General features: G+C 37.2%; 3 protein-coding genes across 6 annotated transcripts; 1 reads left to right on the top strand and 2 right to left on the bottom strand.

Moving 5' to 3' along the window:
- The first annotated feature begins 3308 nt into the window (after window positions 1–3308).
- On the top strand, window positions 3309–5087 carry LOC105801522 (agamous-like MADS-box protein AGL81). The gene is made up of 2 exons (XM_012632791.2): window positions 3309–3381; window positions 3695–5087. The coding sequence occupies exon 2, from the start codon at window positions 3697–3699 to the stop codon at window positions 4915–4917; it is 1221 nt and encodes a 406-aa protein (XP_012488245.1). The 5' UTR covers window positions 3309–3381; window positions 3695–3696; the 3' UTR covers window positions 4918–5087.
- Window positions 5088–5544: 457 nt separating this feature from the next.
- Window positions 5545–10164, bottom strand: LOC105803736 (probable LRR receptor-like serine/threonine-protein kinase At4g36180). Of its 3 annotated transcripts, none has more exons than XM_052623948.1 (3): window positions 6339–10164; window positions 5928–6084; window positions 5545–5827 (listed from the first exon to the last, which is right to left on the bottom strand). In XM_052623948.1, exon 1 carries the CDS (start codon window positions 9825–9827, stop codon window positions 6441–6443), a length of 3387 nt encoding a protein of 1128 aa, XP_052479908.1. In that variant the 5' UTR covers window positions 9828–10164; the 3' UTR covers window positions 5545–5827; window positions 5928–6084; window positions 6339–6440. The 3 variants fall into 3 exon arrangements, with proteins under 3 accessions (XP_052479908.1, XP_052479909.1, XP_012491578.1); XM_052623949.1 differs by having other exon boundaries at window positions 5937–6084; XM_012636124.2 differs by having other exon boundaries at window positions 5545–6084.
- Window positions 10165–10965: 801 nt separating this feature from the next.
- Window positions 10966–16481, bottom strand: LOC105803737 (kinesin-like protein KIN-7G). Of its 2 annotated transcripts, XM_012636126.2 has the most exons (14): window positions 15982–16481; window positions 15321–15410; window positions 15103–15203; window positions 14893–15006; window positions 14737–14818; window positions 14589–14656; window positions 14395–14460; window positions 14177–14301; window positions 13499–13835; window positions 13294–13413; window positions 12885–13209; window positions 12295–12770; window positions 11818–12131; window positions 10966–11702 (listed from the first exon to the last, which is right to left on the bottom strand). In XM_012636126.2, the coding sequence occupies exons 1-14, from the start codon at window positions 16193–16195 to the stop codon at window positions 11378–11380; spliced, it is 2757 nt and encodes a 918-aa protein (XP_012491580.1). In that variant the 5' UTR covers window positions 16196–16481; the 3' UTR covers window positions 10966–11377. The 2 variants fall into 2 exon arrangements, with proteins under 2 accessions (XP_012491580.1, XP_012491579.1); XM_012636125.2 differs by having other exon boundaries at window positions 12295–13209.
- Window positions 16482–16716: the final 235 nt, after the last annotated feature.

The following is a 16716-nucleotide window of genomic DNA, read 5'->3' as shown; positions in this document are numbered from 1 at the left end:
GATCTAAGTTAATTTGTCCTCTGAAGAAACGGTGCCGTTTAAGTAAAGTTATGTAAGTTTTGCGGCGCTTTGTGTAAAAACGCCACAATAGAAACTGATTCCCTAACACATAACGACGTCGTATATTGCAATCTTTGTGGCGTTTTTTACTGAAACGACGGTAAAGGATACCTTTTGCGGCGTTTTTATATAGAAACGCCGCTCAAACTCTAATTTTTTTTGTCTTACATTTAAATAATTAATTACCAATTTATTTAACAAATAAATAATTACTTACTTATTTATTTGTTTATTTATTTATACCAATATTATTTTGGTCCTATATATACAAATTAAATAATTAATAACTATATATATATATCCATATATATTAATATATCCATATATATCAAAAATATATCAAATGGCCGTTAATTTGGGTTAAATGTTTTAATTATATAACTACTATTAGTTATATTGTATCATTTAACAAGTCTCAAATTATAAATTAACCTTGTATTCTTAATATTAACCAATCAATTTATGTAGCTACATGCATAAAGTGATCATCTACCTATTATACTCAAAACTTATCTTAATATTAAATTTATTCGGATCTATATTTTACAAATATATAAGAACATATATATTTACCTCCAAAATTAATCAATCTAATTATATTAACCTCTTAAGAAACCCTAAACCCCGCCAAACCCTAAAACCTCTCTAACCCTTAAATCCCTAAACCCTAATTAACCTCGTCCCTAACCCATAAATTCACGTCAGAACCCTAAAGCATAACCCATTCTAACTCCTAAGCCATAAATACCAAACCTTAAATTCATATATACCGGCCCGTACTCCTTAAAATACCATGCATCGACCAAAATATTCCCTAAATATTTTTTAAAATATTCCTAAATATTCTTTAATAATAAAAAATATAGTGAAAATCTATTAAACAACAAGTTATATATATATATAGTTAAAAATGTTGTATAAAGTTGAAATAAGGTAGCAATATTATCTTTATGACAAAATTTCGTATGAAGCTTCAAATGTCCTCTTAACAAATGGAAAAAAAAATTGTTATAATAAACTTGGTACAACAAATTTTGACTCTTTATATAAAAACAATTTTTTTTATAAAATTTGGTATAGAAAATGCATTTTTTTCGATAATAAATTTGTAAAGGATGAGGACACGGGTTAAATGGCCTTTAAAGAAACGGCGCCGTTTAAATTAATTTTAAGTCACATTTATGGCGTTTACAGTAAAACGCCACTAAATTTTCAATTACGAAAGTAACAAAGGACGTTTTCACAAAATTGTTGACATATCTGCGGCGTTTTCCGAAAACGCCAGTAATAGAGTACATCATTCAACTGAAACGACGCTGCTCGACGAGTTTCAAGAATATTAGCGCGCTTCCTATAAAACGCCACAATAGAAACGATTCCCTAACACGTAACGACGTCAGATATTGCAATATTTGTATGCTTTTGACTAAAACGCCTAGTAAAGACTATTATATATATATCTATTAATTATAATATAAACTATACTAAACTTCAATATATTAAATTTATTGATCTGGATTTATTTTACAAATATATAAGAACATATATATTTACCATAAAAATAATCAAAAACTAATATTAATCTAAATTAAACCCTAACATGATCGTTGAAACCCTAAATCTCAAACCCCTAAACCTCTAACCCCTAAATTAACCTTAAATCCCAAACCTTAAATCTATACCCGTACTCCTTAAAATACCGTCCATAAAAAAATTCCTAAATCTTTAATATATATATAATCATAAAATATATTTTGTATAAATTGGTGTTTAATTTATATTAATTCCTTTGATTAATTTAGTTAACAAGACTACCAAAATTTATTACTCTTATAAAAGTTAATTCTATTTTTAATTTATTCTTTACAATACAAAATTTAAGTTTTATTATATTTTATTTATTCATAATTTAATATATTTTCTCTCGTAAAGTAGTTTAAATCAACTATGATTGAAAATTAGTAATAAATAGTTAGTGTTATATACATATCGACTTCTCTTTAATAAAAACTTTTGTATTAATCAATAATATTTGTTAATTATAATTTAGATGTAAATTGTACCACTATATAATAAATAGAACAAAATATTAATTATTTCAACTTATAAGATTTTTGTTACTATTAGCGGCGCTTCGGCAAAAACGCCGCTAAAGGTAAATGCGTTAGCGGCGCTTAGATACAAACGCCGCTAAAGGCCGGAGAATTAGTGGCGCTCAGATAAAAACGTCACTAAAGATCCGAGCATTAGCGGCGCTTAGACAAAAACGTCGCTAAATGCCAGAGTATTAGTGGCGCTCAGATAAAAACGCCACTAAAGATCAGAGCATTAGCGGCGCTGAGAGAAAATCGCCGCTAAAGGCCAGAGGTTTAGCGGCGTTCATATAAAAAGCCGCTAAAGATCGGAGAATTAGCGACGCTCAGATAAAAACGCCACTAAAGATCCGATCATTAGCGGCGCACAAATAAAAACGCCGCTAAAGGTTTAAAAATCGTAAAAATTGGTCTTAGGTTTTTTGTGGCGCTTTATATAAAGCGACGCTAACCGCTAATTTCTATTTTTAGCGGCGCTTCTTCGAAATCGCCGCGGATGCTCTACCTTTAGCGGCGCTTTGGCTAAATCGCCGCTAATGCTCGATTTTTTGCGACGCTTTTGTTCCAAACGCCGCTAAAAGTGCCGCTAAAAGCCTATTCTGGTGTAGTGCAGCTATCATTACTCTTGTTGAAAGAAGAAGAATACGATCTGCTACTGCCAAAGAAATCAAAGAAGCCTATACTTCTAAAAGGAACACCATTTTTTTATATATATATATGTTTCAAACCATTACTTTTATATAGAAATATATTAGAATTAGTATCAAATTGCGATTATTTATAAATTTTAATGGTTAATTTTTAAAATTTATGATTAAATCTACACAATATATAAAATTTGAAGGTTAAATTTATTATTATATCGATTTTAAATTGTCACGTTACCCTCCGTTAAACACTTAACGATGCTTAATGAAAATGGACAAAAAAAAATTCGACTAATTGAATGACTATTTTAAAATTTTTAGAAATTAAGTGAAAAAAATTAAAGTATACAATGTATACGCAATAAAAATGAACACCTAAAACATAACTATATTTATAAATATTTTGATGTCTGGTTATATCGAGAATCATACAAATTCCTGATTTTTTTTTAAAATTATAGCGTCCTTAATTGTGATGAGAATAAAATCTCTTTTCCTTATTTAAAATATCTTTTCTTTTATTTAAAAGGAATAAAGAGAAACTCAATGTTTGTTATTGAATCGAGAGGGAGGCAGTGAAGGTAAGTGTCTTCTCTTCTCCTATCTTTATAGTTAATCAAACCATGTTTATCGTTTTGCCTTTTATTGTTCTTTTCTCCTTGTTTATTACAGTTAATTAATATGATTTTGGTGAAAAAAAAAACATGAACATTCATGCTTCACTTGATTTAGTTTGGTGGGAAAAAAAAAAAACAGATTTAACAGACCATTAGGTTTAATGTTTGAACAACAATGACATGTTAGAAAACATGAAGATTCATGGTTTACAGTGTCTTAATATGCATGTTTCTCTTGATTGTTTTTTTTTTTTTTAATTTCTTGGTTACTGTTTAGATATGGCTCGTAGAAAACTGAAAATGAAACTTATAGAGAAGGAGAAGGCTCGAGCTGCAACGCTTAAGAAGCGATTGCAGAGCTTGAAAAAAAAGGCTCATGAATTCTCCACCCTTTGTGATGTGGAAGTATGCATGATCATCTTCGAACCCGAATTGAAGGACAGTCCTTCTAGGGTTGAAGTTTGGCCTTCGGATCCTGTTCAAGTTGAGACCATCATTGGCAGATACAACACTATGGCTACTTCGGGTTCCCAAAAGAAGACTTTTAGTATTTCCGATTTCTTCAACATGTGCCGGAGACAAGCTCGTGACGAAGTCGCACAAGTATGCAAGGCTAATTTCAAGGCCAAGTTTCCAACATGGGATGATCGTATCGACAATTTCTCCCCTGAGCATATTGCGTCGTGTCTTACTAAACTTGATTCGAACATTGAAGTTGTTAAGAGGAAGATCATGTTGATGAAGGGAGATGATGAGCAGAAGTTGTTGCGATCTGAATTGAGGACACTAGGTGGCTTTGGTGCTCGATCGACGCTGAGTTCTTCTGATAATTACATCCCTGCTGCAGCCTTACATCTTTGGAATCGAAGCCTTTTGGATAATAACATTCAGACTCATACCCCTTTGGAGATTGTTAACCATTTTGATCTCATCCAAGACATTCCTCGAAAGAACTCGGAGTTCGGAGTTATCAGAGATCAGCCTCCTCTTCCTGCTAGACCTCTTGACATGCAACTACCTTCCTTTTCCCCTGCCGATGAGGCATTGGTGAAGCTTTCCCTCAGCTTGAATCCCATTGAGAAATCATTAAGGATGTCGATGATGAATGATCTTGGTTTTGGAGTTCGATCAGGAATTGCATCTAGCAGCAAAAACAGTTTTCCGAACAATGCGATGTACAATCCTCCGCCATCGTATTCCATATGTCACGATCCAAGATTCGGGATGCCAAGCAATGATGTAATGTTCGATTCAGCATCAATGCCGGTTCTTCATGATCCGAGGTCAAATGGCGTGCAAAACAATGTGATGTTGAAGGAGCCTAAGTCAGCATTGGAAACTTGCTTTTATGCTCCATCGATGCGACCCGAGGTAGCTACGTATAACCAGCAACAGTTGATGATGCCGCATGTGTTTTCGCAAATGCCTCCTCCGGAGTTCACAGATTTCTACCATGACATCAATCAACATGAGATGATCAACAAGAAACAAAGGTTCTAGCCATAGGGCTTTCTTTTAAGCGTTCCGAGTATTTTAGAATCATTAGAATCGTTACAAACTTAGGCGTTTAGACTTTGGCTTTACTCTTTTTTTTTTCATTCGGACTTCTCTCTATTTGGACTGTGTTTTATTTGGTTTCATAAATAAAATAGGCATTGGAAAATGAGGACTTTTTCACTAGATATGTTGAATGGTGAGTTGTCTTTTGAAATCCACACAAAATTTTGAAAAGTTTGACAAAAACATTAGATTCGAAAAACATGTTTGGACAAAAATAAACTTATTATATATGGTTGAAACATTCAAGACTTCTAACATTTTAATTATGTAATGCTAAAACCAACAGTTTAGCAAGTTATTAGTTTTCATAAAATATCGGGGGATAAATTTTACAAAGTGAAACAGCTAACTTCTCAGGTTTGATAAAGCAGTGCACCACATAAATTAAATATATGAGTTGTAGTTGGCCCTAACTCGAGTCCTAGATTAGGGCTTAAGTAAGTTGGGCCATGTTGCCCATGGAGATTATTAAGTTATCTCCCTGCAAATCCTCAGTAGGGCAAATATTATATAATCCAGTTTGACCTTGTCGGTTTTCTGAAACCTATAATCCAAGAAACCCAAAAATAATAAAATAATTAAAAGAGATGGAGCCTTAACGGTCACTGCAATTCATTGTGCATTTCTCAATGTTGTTATTCCCATATTCTAATGGAGATGAATCCTAGAAAACCACATAAATTTAATTTCATTTCCACGTCTATCACTTTCCCTGTTACCCATTCCCATCTGCTCAAGAAAATTTGGGGTCTTTTGTCATCATCTACATTTATCGGCTTCAGCTTCTTTTTTTCCTCCATTGCCATGCCTTGAACGTTTGAAAATCCCCCGCGTGGAGACAGAAATCCACCTTTAAAAGAAAAAAGCTACAATCGACTGAGCTTCCCACACACCAACACCCAATGTGCAAAAAAAGAAATAAAAAAGCAAAACCAGGTTTTTTTTTTTACAGAGTGTACATCTCGGGGTCTACAATTTGAACGGCTATATTTTTCAATGAGCCACGTGACGTGAAGAATCCAGGGGTCCCCAGCGGTTGTTGTCGGGTTTCGGACCTCTTCAACTCCGGTTTTGGCTGCTTCTGGTTTTTATTTTCCCTAAATCCACCTGAATTGGACATAGATCTGATCAGAATCAATTTGCGTTGACTAGTATGAAGTTGGGACAATTTTTTTAGATCTGAGCCGAGTTGCACTAGTTTTTCGAGTTGATTCCATCAATTTAATTTTGATTTGTTTCAAGTTGACATCAAATTTGATTCAAAGTTGATCCAAATTTCGAGTTCAAAAAATTGATTGGAAAGAAATAGTAGCAAAACTTGTGAAAGTAGGAAGAATTTAACTGAACAAAAGAAAATTCACCTTGCTTTTACATTTTTCTCTCTGAAACTGAAAAAATGGATAAAAGTTTTCATGAGACAGGAAAAAGTAACGAAAAAAAGAGAAATCGGAATTGGGGGGTGTTTATGCGGGTGAAGGTTTAGAGGTGGGATCCGCTGATGAAGGAATATCAGGGCCCACACGACAACCTTCAAGCATGAACACAACATCGGACATGGTTGGTCGATCAAGAGGATCTGGAGCAGTGCAAAGTAACCCTACTTTGATCCCTAGCAGAAATTCTTCCCATTCTGATGATTCTGGGTCAAGCTCAAGCAACCCTGGTTCTAAAAGTTCAGCTATTTGGCCTCTTTGAAGCTGCTTCTTCACCCATTTAACAATGTCTTCATCCTCTGTGAACATAAGTGCTCTCTTCCCTGTGAGTAGTTCAAGCATCACAATGCCAAAGCTGTACACATCTGACTCTTTGGTGGCTTCCCCTCTTAGAACAGCCTCTGGGGATACATAACCCAATGTGCCAACCGATGTTGAAGTGGAAGCTTCTGCTGGGGTTGTGATTGTGAGCCGGTCCAAGCCGAAATCCGACAAATGTGCTTCGAAATCGGCATCGAACAGCACGTTTTGGGGCTTGACGTCTCCATGAACAGTGTTGGATGCGTGTAGGAAGGCTAAACCACGGGCAATGCCTAGAGCAATTAGGTGGCGCATTGGCCAATTTAGGACATGACCATCTTGGTGGGATGCCTCTTGGAGGAGAGTTGCAAGGTTGCCATTAGGCATGTAATCGTATACCAGCAGCCTTAAGTCTGGTGGCCCTGCGTAGTAGCCACGGAGAACAGTCAAGTTTCGGTGCTTCACTTTGCCTACAAATTCAGCTTCTTTTCTAAACATGTTTTCATCAAGCGGTCCATCTGGTAGGCGACGAATGGAGAGCACCATTCCGTCATTGTAACAAGCCTTGAAAACTAACCCATACCGGCTTCTGCTGAGCACATTCTCTTCAGCAAATTGCCTAGTTGCTTCAATCGTTTCCGCTAGTGTGATCTTGTTATTGAACATAACAAGCTTCGGCCCTCCATTGTCAGTGCTGCCACGGCCCCTACTTGATCCGGAACTTGCCCTTGCAGGGCTCCGTTTCTTCTCCCCAGCAGCTGCTTTGAGCTTCTTGCGCCATCTAAATAGACTGAAGACATAGAAACAACAACATAATAACAAGAGACAAGCAGCACATACTACCACCACAATCAACACAATCAACCTTTTCCTCTTGCCCTTATCGTTTACATCCCCACACTCTCGATCCAATGGCTTCCCACATAAGTCGCGGTTTTCAGCAAATACTGATGGATTGTCAAATCTAAAACCCAATGTAACTGGAACCTCCCCTGATAGGTCATTCCTCGAGACATTGAAGTAGATCAATACCGAAATAAGACCGAGATTAGAAGGAATCCCTCCACTCAAGTTATTAGAAGAAATATCAAGCACGGTGAGATTCGATAACTTGGAAAGAGAATCCGGTATGCTACCCGAAAGCTGATTAGCATCCAGTAACAAAGTGGTCAATGATGAGCATTTGGAAATTTCCTCTGGGATTTGCCCTGTTAAGTTATTACCACCCAAATCTAGCAAATTCAACTGCAAAAGCCGAGAGAGATCAGTAGGAATGTGACCTGTCAAAGAATTTGATCCAAGCTCGAGAACTTCGAGCCCGGTGCAGTTTCCAATCTCGGGTGGGATCACCCCAGTTATGTGATTATTAGACAATGAAAGAACAACCAATGAATGAAGAAAGCTTAAAGTTTCTGGTATCTGACCGGAAAATGAATTGGAACTAAGATTCACATAACGCAAACTCGTCAAGCTACCAAACCCTTCAGGAACATCCCCAGATAACATATTTTCTTGCAAAGCAATGACTTGAAGATTAGGTAAACCCGACAGCTCAATTGGCAACTTGCCGGAGAGGTTCTGCTTGCTTAAATCAAGTGTAGTTAGCTTGAACAAATTGCCGAAACTTGCCGGCATCTTCCCTGAAAACCCGTTAGCACTTAGATTCAAAACAGCAATCCTACTCAAGTTCCCAATGCTTGCAGGAATCTCACCATAAAACATGTTCCCACTTAAGTCCAACGTACTCAAATTGCTCAACCCCATGATCTCCTCTGGCAAGCTTCCAGTCAAGTTATTATGTCCCAAATTCAAGGTTTCAAGCTCCGTAAGATTACCAAAACTCCCCGGAACCGAACCTGAAAACAGGTTTCCCCCAAGAGAAAGCACTTTTAAACCAGTCATATCACCTAAAATAGCAGGAATATCACCAGAAAAACGATTTCCTCCAAGATCAAGAACATGCAATGAACCACATTGCCTAATCTCAATGGGAACCGTCCCAGTGAAAGAATTATTAGCCATTTTCAGCTCTTCCAATCTAGACAAATTCCCAACCTGGACTGGAATCTCACCTGAAAACAAGTTATCAGAAACATCCAACATCGATAATGTCGTCAGACGAGTAAGCCATAGAGGAAATACCCCACCAATCTGATTCCCGGAAAGATCCAAAACCTGTAAAACGCTATAGCATTTCTCTGATTCAGGACCAACAACATGCGTAAACAAATTAAACCCCAGTTGAACAATCCGAATGGAAGGCGGATAAACAGTAACGTTACAGAACAACGAAACCGGCACCGTTCCTGACAGATTGTTATGAGAAAGCGAAACAACTTGAAGCTTAGGAAGAGCTCCAATGGCTGCTGGGATAACCCCACCAAGCAAATTGCCCTCAGCACTAAAATGGACAAGTGAAGAGCAGTTGGCTAAAGCAGAAGGTAAAGTCCCTTGTAAAAGATTATAATCAAGCCAGAGATACTGAAGCTGTTGAAGCTCACCAAAGGTAGCGGGAATCTGACCGGAAAAATGGTTATACGAGAGGTTAATGAGTTGAAGCTGTGATAAATTAGCGATGCTAGTAGGAATTGAACCGGAAAATGAGTTGGAAGAAAGATCAAGATACTTGATATTCCGTGGGAGATCTCCTGAGATTTCACCCGATAAATGGTTTTGAGCTAAATTTAAAACGGCTAAATCAGTGAGATTACTTAACCCGGAGGGCAGCGTCCCGGTGAGTGAGTTGTACTGCAAGAAAACAGCGCGTAGAAGCTTGCATTGCGAGAGAGTAGAAGGTATGGTGCCGTTGAAGGAGTTGGAACGAAGGCTGAGTCTGGTGAGGAACTTGAGGTCAGAGAGACGGTCAGTGAGTCGTCCACTGAGTTGAAGCTGAGGTAGACGTAGCTCGGTGACTCGGTTGTTGGAACATGCAACTCCCTGCCAGTCGCAGGGAGCTGCAGGAGTTGATGGATCCCACCAGTTCAAAGCTCCGAGCGGGTCATAGAGATTAAGCTTGAAAGATGTTAAAGCTTGGATCTCAACTTGGTTCTTTTCGGCTTGGGACAAAAACGGTGAGCAAAGAAGCAATGAAAGGAAAAAAATGAGACCTTTAGTCATTGGTTAACAATGGCAAAGCTTGGTTTTTTTTTTTGCCCCCAAAAAGAAAAAAAAACTGAGTCTTCAACTAAAGGGTGTAAAGGTTTAGTAAGAAACCAAAGAAGGGAGCGTCTATTACTGTTAACAAAGGTGTTGGTTTCGCCATATGATTTGTGGCAGAGAGCAGAGTGTGTTTGCAGGAGGAGCAGTCAGCAGCAGCAGAGAGAGACCCACGCAAGAAGAAGGAACATAGATACTTATGCTGCCCTCTCCATCTTTCTCTAAGAAGGGGGAATATGGGTTCCCCAAAACACTTTGAATAAGCACTTTTTTTGAAACATTAAGTGGTGGGGGTTAGTAAAAAAAGGGGGGGGGGGGTGGTTTACCCTTTTGAACCTCATATTGATATGATGTTGGACAAAATCATTGAGCCCTGTGTGATCTTATCTTTGCACTGTTGTAATCTTCCCTTTTGTTTTGTCATGTATCAAACTGTTATTTTAATAGGTCTTCTTTTATGGAATTTCAGAATTTATTTCCCATTTTGCAAAAATCTGTTGTTTCAAATAGGAAGGTTCTCAAAACTAAGAATTTTAACTGTACTGGTGTATATGACTTTCAGCTTTGCTCTTTTATCTATTGTAGATTTGTTTCCAGATGCCTTTGAAGCCCTTTTAATCCTTTCATCGAATCCTCTCCTTTTCTTTCTTCTCCTTTGACATTTTGCTGTTACCTTTACTCCAATTTTTTTTTTTCTTTTTCAGCTTTAGCCTTTCACTTTTCACTGTTTGATTCAAAGGTGAAGATGTTAAAATGGGATTGGCATATATCTAAGTGTCACGCATGCTTTTCAATTAGAATAGGAAGCTAAGTACGCGTTGTGTGTAAATTTGAGAAAAACGTAAAAGTTAAGCCCACCAGACAAAAAAAGGCTATCACCACTGTGGGCCACATCCTTTGGTAGTCCCCCGCATTAATTGCATGATGCAAAAAAAGTAGGCTATTAATTGGCCGAAAGAACTTGGAATGTGGGCAATATGAGAATATTTTGGTGCCAAATTTGAATTAATTTTATGTTTAGGAGGGAGCTGGTTTAAAAGCCTAATGCCCTAACAAGGACTTGTTTAAAAGCTTCACATGTCAAGGAAAGAGAAAAATATGATGGAACCCATTGTTTAATCTCCTTTATTTATCAAAATCACTTTACTATATGATATTCAACATGCTAAAAAGTTCGAATTCCAATCATATCTATGATGTGCTTTCTTCATCTCCATATTCAGTTTACTTCTGCAATCAATGGTGAGAGGTGCACCAGAAAGCTGCTGTGGGCATTTTTACCACTATCAGCCAAATAAATGACTTGTTTTTTTAATCTTCCTAACCCAACAAATTTAAAGTGGTGGATCAACAGCCACACTTAATGAGATTTGTACCTATTATTCCATCCCATAATAACCCATCAGGTCCACTGATGAACTTGTGAGTTTTGCCTTGCCTACTTAGTATTGGAACATCACAAGTGATTGCTTATTGGATAACCATTGTTTGATTGTATTCGGTCACAACACCTATAAGATAGACATTGCACTGCATTTCAAACCATAGGATCTCTTGTTGGAACATTTTCCTGGTGTAAAGTTGAGGCCAAGCATTTCCTTAAAGGTCTTCTCCGGGTCTGTAAGGCCAACCAGCTTTGCAACAATGGCAGCGCTCTCAGTAATGTGATCCATGTCTTTACTGTCAATCCACAGGCAATGAGCCAACTGCAGCCTCCTATGTTTAGTGTTCAATCCAATGCCCCATTTGAGAAAGAGATTCTTTCTTTCTGCTTTGGAGAATCTCTTGTTCATCTGCTGGCTCAGCATATGTCTTTCTCGACGTAGAGACTTCAAGCTGTTTAGAACATATATGTAGAGATAATTAAGTTGTTTTGGATTAGAAGCATGCTGACAATGCACAAAAAGATTCTATGAACTTGTAGTTGGACACAATAAGCACATACGTATACCTTGAAGCACGGGTAAGGACTAGTCCGTTTTCAACTGTTTGATTACCATGGGAAATTACATTGTTGAGGAAGGACAGCCTTCGATGTTCCACCTCCATGTATATATAATCTTTTGGATCTCCCTTAAATAGCATTAAAAAGTAGGTCCGGTGGACCAGTGACACATTGCAAGCATGCCAAAGTTCAATGATCTCTCTTTGAAGCCTCTTAAATTCTGAAGACCATGTTCTAGGGCTCCCATAATTATCTGAAATTGGGTCCAACCCAATGTCTGTAACAGTCTTTCCATGTAAAACGGGCTCCGTCACCTGTACCTGTCATGCATGAACAATATCATATTCAGAATGCAATTCTAAACAAGTTTGCTTGATAAGTACCCTTAATTATTAATATATAAAAAAATAATGGTTAATATTAGCACCAATGTCCCATTTTGATAATGTAAACAGGGATTGACAAACAAAATCAAACACTCACCGCCTGATTAGCAAGTTTCTTCTCATGCTTAAGATTAGACGTTTCATCTGTAGCACTTGTCAAAGAACTTTGAGATTCATTTATTGATATCTGGGCTTTAACCTTGTACACAGTAGCACTCGTTGCAGAAGTTTGCGACCCATTACTAGACAAACCTTTGTTCTGAAGATCATACTTCAATGCAGAGAGTTTCCTCCGGATACTCTCTGGTCTTCCAGTGAAATATTTCTCATTTCCTATTGGAGGTGTGCTCTCATCCTTTTCTACCCTCTCAATCCACTTGGAGGTCAAATCAGTCATGAAACTTGCTTTACAACTTCTACTCCTAGTTAATTGCAAGCTTCTATGGCTAGATATTTCTTCTTGCAGACGCCATAAGCATGGTTTTTCAGGAGATGGAATAGCAACATCCAGATGGTTGCTACTGTTTTTCCAGTGCAGAGAACTGGATTCTCTCTTTAATCTAGCTTCATTGCCTACATCAATCAATCCTGAAATAGCTGAGCTTTCCCTTGGAGATGACATATTATAATTTTGATAAATCTTTGGGCTAGACACTGATAAATTTGAGTTTGAATATGTATTCGTACTTGATCTTCCCGAGTCAATGCAACGGACTTCCTTGCAAACTGCCTCCGAGTTTTCATCGACATGGTCATCATTCTCCTCCAAGCGATGATTAATTGCAACAAAATTAGGAATTTTAGGTGACAACCATGGGGAAGAACTATGACGCGGTATATTCAGTTTGAAGTCAGGAAGCTGGAGGAAGCTCTCTTCAGAACTATAGCTTTGTCTATCTGGAGGGCTGGACCTAAGACCAACAGCCAAAGCATGTCTTGCCATGATTGAACTTTCATAGTCCCATGAATTTTGCACTTGCAGTTTGGGGTACTGAGGATCTGGATCTGCGGCCTGGTGAAAGGAAGGTTGGAACTAAAGTTTCAATTCTGAAATGAACTTAAAGAGGCATTAATTGGTTTAATAATCTACACATACCCATATTTTCACTGGCCTTTCATCTGCAGGACTTTCATTGTTAACCACTTGTCGTAGATCCTCAACCTCAGACTGAGCATAGTCTATTTGCTGAGTCAGTAGGATTACCTGTTTCTTTAGCTGCATGAAACATGTAGGAAAAGTGAATGATTTGTGGACTAAGCTAAAGAGTGAAAAGACATGTTATCTCAGAATTATTCATCACCTTTTCAATCTCAAGGTCTTTCTCTCTCAGCAACATGGCAGAATCAAAGGAAATAGAAGCTGTTCCTGCACTTTTCAACTCGTTCTCTAATCTAGCCAATTCCCTTTGCAATTGCTTCACTAATGCTTTATCGGACATGACCACGTTGACTTGTGCATTGGTAGTCACTTCTTTGGCACAACTTGCAAACAAGAGGGTGTTTCTTGATTGTTCGACATGGCTTCGTGCTGGACTCATGGTACAAATGATAGCAGTTCTAGCATTGCCTCCTAGTGAAGACTGAAGAATACGTGTCAGCTTTGAATCTCGGAAAGGAATGTGCCCATTTCTTCCCTTGCTGCAGCCAAATACAAATTTATAAGAATATATGTCAATTATTACCTGTTTCATGCTTGAGGTTCAATATGTAATATAAACATTAAGAAGGGTAAAACAGAGGAAAGGTAAACCAGAATCGGAATTCATAAACAACAGGCACATGCATGCAGAGATGAAAAGAAAAGAAAGCACGTGGTGTGTATTTGTAAGCTTTCTGATATATATTAGATGCTATTTTTGGCTCAATATTATGAAAAATGATCAGTTACATCAAACTGATCATGTATGGTCAAACTGAAGGACAGAAACCGATGAAATTTATTGGTTTTCCACAAAACATGATTTCATCAAAAAGCTAACCTCAGCTTACGGATAACAGTTCCAAGTGTTAATAAACTGCGATTTATATGGCAACCTTCTTTCAACCTTGCACCAGCTGATAATGACTGAGACGCACGCTCACTTCCAGCGAGATCAACAAAACTCTAGACAAAATAGAATGAAAACGTCAGTTGCTTTTCCAATATCTTTCAACAAATAAATATTTGACTGAAAAGATAAAGTATATTGTTTCATACCACAGTGGCTGCAAGCATGCTTGATTTGTCATTGCCTAAAAACTCTCGTGCAGAACTTTCTATTGTCTGATGGGAGGCACATAGGCATATGATATTTTTTAAAAATTGATAACTAAAAATAAACAACATATCATTGTGAAGTGAAGAGAAGTGAACAATATATAAAAAGTCTAGCAATGAAACACAAAGCTTACCACTCTCAGAATTTGATGGGACCTAGAGCTTGCCTCATTCAGAGAAGTCTCTCCAATTTGTCTTTGAGCTGCCAATGTGCACCAACAATTGCTTAACTATGCAGTCATCAGATACTGAAACGAAGGTCGGTTAAAATAATTCTTTTACCTTCACACACAGATAGAAGGTCTTTAAAGTGATTCCAGTCCCGCAGAGTTTCTTCGGTGAGTTTCTCAACAACTATCCCTCTCTATCAAATTTTCTGGTGTTAGTAAAATAGTCCATAAGATTACCAGTTCCTCATAAAAATAGGATGTAACTCACTTCGGGATCATCTAGAAGTCTAAGAGGACTGCTATCTGCACTAAGGAGGTCCCTGACAGATTCATTGTAAATCTCAATAGCAGAAAACTTCAGGATAAACTCTCTTTCCTTGTGCTGCATGGAAGTACAGTTCGCTTTTTTGTCAAAAATGGAATACGAAGGAAAAGCATAACCACTAGTTAGCAACAAGAACCATTGTGCCTTCATTACCCTTTGTATGTAGTCATATATATCTGCCATTGCATACTCAGTAATTCCAGTCATCGTATATGTCTTTCCGCTGCTTGTTTGCCCATATGCAAAAACACTTGCTGAAAAAGTAATTTATGTTAAGGAAATTAAACAAGGGACTAGGAAGTTATGTGGAGAAACAAAAGAGCCTTATAAGAAGTATACAAAAGGAAATGAAACGAAACAAAAGCACTCACAGTTTATACCACTGACAACTGAAAGAACAACCTCCTTTGCTCCTGTTTCATACACTTGCCTATTGGGGCAATCGGAGCCAAAAACATTGTCTAAAATCCACAAGCAGACCCATGAATTGAGAAGAAAAAAAAAATTAGAAGACTATATGAAGCTGTTGATGTCAATTCCATACATGACAACATAGTAAAACAAATATTGTCTCTATCATCCTGACAAGAATCAAGCCTTCATAGTAACAAACGCCAAGTTCACCTTACTTTCATTCATAAGAAAGCTAAGCAATCTTGCTATAGCCACTCTTAAAGTGGTGATACAATATCATCATGGCAGACTGGTAGTTAGTGACAAATATCATAAAGGAATTGCAAACATCGTTTTCTCAGACCTAACCTTTCATTTTGGGGGTTGGTGCCACTCAAGGGTTTCTGAACTAAAACTGCAGAAATTTGGTTCTAATGCAATCAAATTTATCATAGAGCAGCTAATATTAACATTAAACATGATTAACAGCAACTGCAAAAGTTTGGTTCCAAATGCTAGTGACTTCCTCAGCTATTTCAAGAAATTAAGAGACATTTTCAAAATATATTTTCCCATAGGACTAAGGACAGGCTGAGTAAAGCAATAAAATTTACATAAAACTGAAATCTAAAGCCTTACCAAATTTATAAGCAGTAGGGTACATGGATCTCTCAGAAACCGACAGTTTGCTCCTGTATATGATAGTGTTATCATTGATGCATTCCCAGTCTGATACATCATGCCTAACAATTTCCTTCTCACTGAGCGGCCGCAGTCGAACTGAAACAAAAATTCTCTCATGACACTCTGTTGACTCTTGCATTTGCTCCTCCTCTCCACCATCCACCCCCATCTCTCACCTTCCCACTCCAAAATATGCTAAAAAGTAATACCATGAAATGGAAAAGTTCAATACATTGAGACTTCCATCAATGCCTCTTTACTTCAGCTCTCTACCACATATTCTACTGAGCCATCATTTTCTGCAATCAAAAGACTAAATCATGGGTTAGTGCTAAAAATTCACCCAAATTTTTGCTCAGCATCAAGTCTCAACCCAGAAACTAAACCGCCTCATTTCTTTATCTGCCACTTTTTGGTTCAAAAATATCAAAGTAGACACAGATTCTATCCTTTATAGTTGGCTACAGCAACAATTCCTTTAAGACAAGAAAAATACAACCATTTTACTTAATTAGTTAATTTGGGTTTTAATTTAATTAATACAAAAATTTGGACTTTTCTGAGATGGTCCCCTTGTACAGCCAGTCAAAGTCGATATTCTCATGTTTATGCGATTTAAATACAGAATATTTTTGGAGGTAAAGTAAAAAAAAACACAAACAAACATGAAGTTAAAAGTAAATATTTTGA

The sequence above is a fragment of the Gossypium raimondii genome, chromosome 11 (genome assembly GCF_025698545.1).
Source record: "Gossypium raimondii isolate GPD5lz chromosome 11, ASM2569854v1, whole genome shotgun sequence".
Lineage (NCBI taxonomy): Eukaryota > Viridiplantae > Streptophyta > Magnoliopsida > Malvales > Malvaceae > Gossypium > Gossypium raimondii.
This window is presented reverse-complemented; position numbering and strand designations above follow the sequence as displayed.

Coding starts and splice junctions, on each gene's coding strand:
- LOC105803736 (XM_012636124.2), bottom strand. CDS start 9,827: ATGACTAAAGGTCTCATTTTTTTCCTTTCATTGCTTCTTTGCTCACCG.
- LOC105801522 (XM_012632791.2), top strand. CDS start 3,697: ATGGCTCGTAGAAAACTGAAAATGAAACTTATAGAGAAGGAGAAGGCT.
- LOC105803737 (XM_012636125.2), bottom strand. CDS start 16,195: ATGGGGGTGGATGGTGGAGAGGAGGAGCAAATGCAAGAGTCAACAGAG. Junction 14,461..14,588: donor CCCATCAAATTCTGAGAGTG/GTAAGCTTTGTG, acceptor GCCTCCCATCAG/ACAATAGAAAGTTCTGCACG. Junction 12,132..12,294: donor AGAAACTTGCTAATCAGGCG/GTGAGTGTTTGA, acceptor CATGCATGACAG/GTACAGGTGACGGAGCCCGT.